The sequence below is a fragment of the Zea mays genome, chromosome 4, assembly GCF_902167145.1.
Source record: "Zea mays cultivar B73 chromosome 4, Zm-B73-REFERENCE-NAM-5.0, whole genome shotgun sequence".
In the NCBI taxonomy this organism is placed as follows: Eukaryota; Viridiplantae; Streptophyta; class Magnoliopsida; order Poales; family Poaceae; genus Zea; species Zea mays.
In genome coordinates, this window is record NC_050099.1 from 100,665,334 (window position 1) to 100,668,118 (window position 2,785).

Genomic DNA, 2,785 nt, shown 5'->3' on the forward strand with positions numbered 1-2,785 from the left:
CCTCAGGAGAAGTCACCGCCTCGCCCGACCTCGGCCTCGGACCAACTACGCCACAGGGGATACATCATTACCCTACCCCTAGCTAGCTGCCTCAGGCTACGAAGGAACAAGACCGGTTCCCATCTAGATTACTCCGGCAACAGGTAATAATGGTTCCCTGCATGCGTCCATGATGTCGATTGTTCTCAACTCTCTACGAAGGCAAAGAAACGTCAGCAGGACCCAGGGGCGCACCGCCAGCTATGCTTCTACAGGGCTCAAGCACTTCTCCGCCTGCCACGTTAGCACATAGCTACACCCCCATATGTACAGCTGGATCATCTCCTTGTATCTATAAAAGAGGATGTCCAGGGCCTTCCCAAGGGGGCGGAGGAGGGACGCAAAAGAAGCTAACTCAGACGGCTCACTCCAAGGCCAAACCCTCTCCCGCGAAGCTTGTAACCCTACTATGAGCACCTCGGTGCAAGATAATATAAGCCTCATCCCCCTTTCGTGTTTCATCTTGCATCAACCCATCTGGGCAGGGACACACAGCGTCAAATTCACTAGTCGGTTGAGGGTCCTCGCGGATCCAAAACGCCGACAAAACTATTTTACCAAACGAATCATAAAATGGCTCTAGATCCTATATAGAAGTCAAAGAGCCAGAGTCAAAACTGTTTTTAGAGAAACGAGGGCCCTGCCAAAGGACCCTAACTGGTAAGAAATTTAATCACCCTCGATACCCTTCAATTCACTTCTAACCAAGCTGACCCCTGTGATTGATTTGGTGACCAAAGAAATGGAGAGAATTATGAGAAGAAATCATTTTGCTATTAAAAATAAAATAGCAAAAGGATTCTTTCCACATAGATCTCCTTCATTCCCTGTTCACTAAACCAGCTCTAGGGATTGAGAATATTTTATGACCACAAGTCAAAATCTCTCTCAACTCCTTGGGTTGACGATTAAACGAACAAGGCCAGACTAACGGAAATCGTTGCAAGCAAGTTGCTAATCTCAGCTTTGACGAACACACAACAAAGCGAGACAAATAAACACAGGTGTTGGGCATTTTCATCCTAGGATCACCACACAAGTAGATTATTTACCTGCCCTGTCTTCGGTGCTGCCGATGACAAGCGTTGGCAGGTCAGGCCGGCTGACATCGGGGACGCCTGCCAGCGGCAATGGCGACGACTCGAGCACCGGCCTCCTACCTCTTAGCTTGAGGGAGCCCTTGATCATGTCTCCCAGCGACTTGAATGGGTTGCTCAGCTTGTTCCGCACCCAGAGGAGGAAGGACACCTCGTTGACCTGCCACACGGCCGTCAGGACGATGACGGTGCCGAGGAGTAGGTGGGTGACCTTGTTCTGCCTCTTGATCTTGTTCAGTTCCTTGGCGATGTCAGCTAGCTCCACCTCCTTGCTGTGTTCGCCTTTCCCTGCAGCCTGGTGATCCAGGTGGGGCAAGTTTGGTTCCAACATGTCCGAATCTGCGTCGTTTTCTACTTCACCCAACTGTCAAGGGGAAACGGTGTGCTTTCAGCATTTGCATTAAGAAAGGATGGTCCAAGCACCATGTAAAATAGATGCAACTAAAAGCATCTACACTTCACAATACTACTATATATGTGCAGTGCGTGGCCAGGTTCATTTGCTAGCTTCAAAAGTGCTATATGACATGACATGACTGATATACGAGGAATGGAAACATACATACCTTGGTTAGCAACGACGACAGGAGCTCCTGCTCCTCCTGCCTGGACGTCAAGCGCTTCTCTTCTCCCTTGCCATCGCTCCACTTCTCCTCCAGGAAGCCATGGATGGAATCCTGCACAAGCTCCACCTTCTTTTTCCTCCTTGTCTCCACACCGACGCCTCCTTTCTGGGCGTCGTCCCGCCCGTTGGCAAGATCCATGGCGACAAAGAGGATGATGGAAGAGATGGCGCTGTCTCGACTGGTCAATCAAATAAATAATAGGAAATCCACGTCGGCGTCACGGATTCGTCGAGATCTCCTTCTCGTCAAACCAGTTCGGCGACCGATGGCATCTTGATTCCTGACGACGGGCGTGGTAGTGGGAAACTTCCGAAATTGGCGTGGCACCTAACATGCGCATGCGCGACGCTTAGGCTATCCCAACCATTGTAAACCCTAGAATGGGGTCGTAGAACTTGAGTTTCTAAAGAGATAATATTAAGGTGATTTTGTTATGCGATTCACTATTGGAGCATATTTTTTTAGGGTTAAAAATATATATAATAATAAGATGAAATATTCGAACTTGTACTCCAAGCTGAAATTGTTTTGGTTTGTGCATATCTGGATTTATTACCTAAATTGGGATTTGAGTTCAAAATTCGAAATCTAGGAGAGAAGCATCTTGATTAAGTAAATTAACTTCCCATAGCTAAAACACTATTAGGTAGAATAAATAATATCAAAATCTGCAGTAAGAATTTTGTCCATATTGAAAATCCTGTGGTACAATTAAAACCTGAAGTTCAAATCTAAACTAACAATTTAGTTTGAAATTGGAAACAAAACAAAGAAAAAGAAAGCATAAGGTGTTAACCGAATTGGGCCTTAACCTTGATTTTGGCCCACGACCTCCCTCCACCCACTTGGCCCAACCGGGTAACATGCCGCGCTGACAGGAGGGGGCGACCTGTCAGCCACCCCACTTTGTGCGCCCTGCAACGCCCACCAGGGGACCTCCTGTCCGTCAGCCCCGCGCCGCGCTTCGTTCCACTTACCTGTGGGCCCTCATCGTCAGGCTCATCCCTTACCTTCCGTCCAAAC

The 2,785-nt window shown here is 48.2% G+C and overlaps 1 protein-coding gene across 1 annotated transcript; it reads right to left on the reverse strand.

The window, feature by feature from the left end:
- Nucleotides 1–914: 914 nt before the first annotated feature.
- On the reverse strand, nt 915–2,067 carry LOC103653573 (uncharacterized). Its single transcript, XM_020551864.2, has 2 exons — nt 1,703–2,067; nt 915–1,500 (listed from the first exon to the last, which is right to left on the reverse strand). The coding sequence occupies exons 1-2, from the start codon at nt 1,898–1,900 to the stop codon at nt 1,084–1,086; spliced, it is 615 nt and encodes a 204-aa protein (XP_020407453.1). The 5' UTR covers nt 1,901–2,067; the 3' UTR covers nt 915–1,083.
- Between the last annotated feature and the right edge of the window lie 718 nt (nt 2,068–2,785).

Bases quoted from the DNA above. Each gene is read 5' to 3' on its own strand.
- LOC103653573 (XM_020551864.2), bottom strand. From the start codon at position 1,900: ATGGATCTTGCCAACGGGCGGGACGACGCCCAGAAAGGAGGCGTCGGT. The intron at 1,501-1,702 runs GTATGTATGTTT...TCCCCTTGACAG, and splicing joins TGTCGTCGTTGCTAACCAAG to TTGGGTGAAGTAGAAAACGA.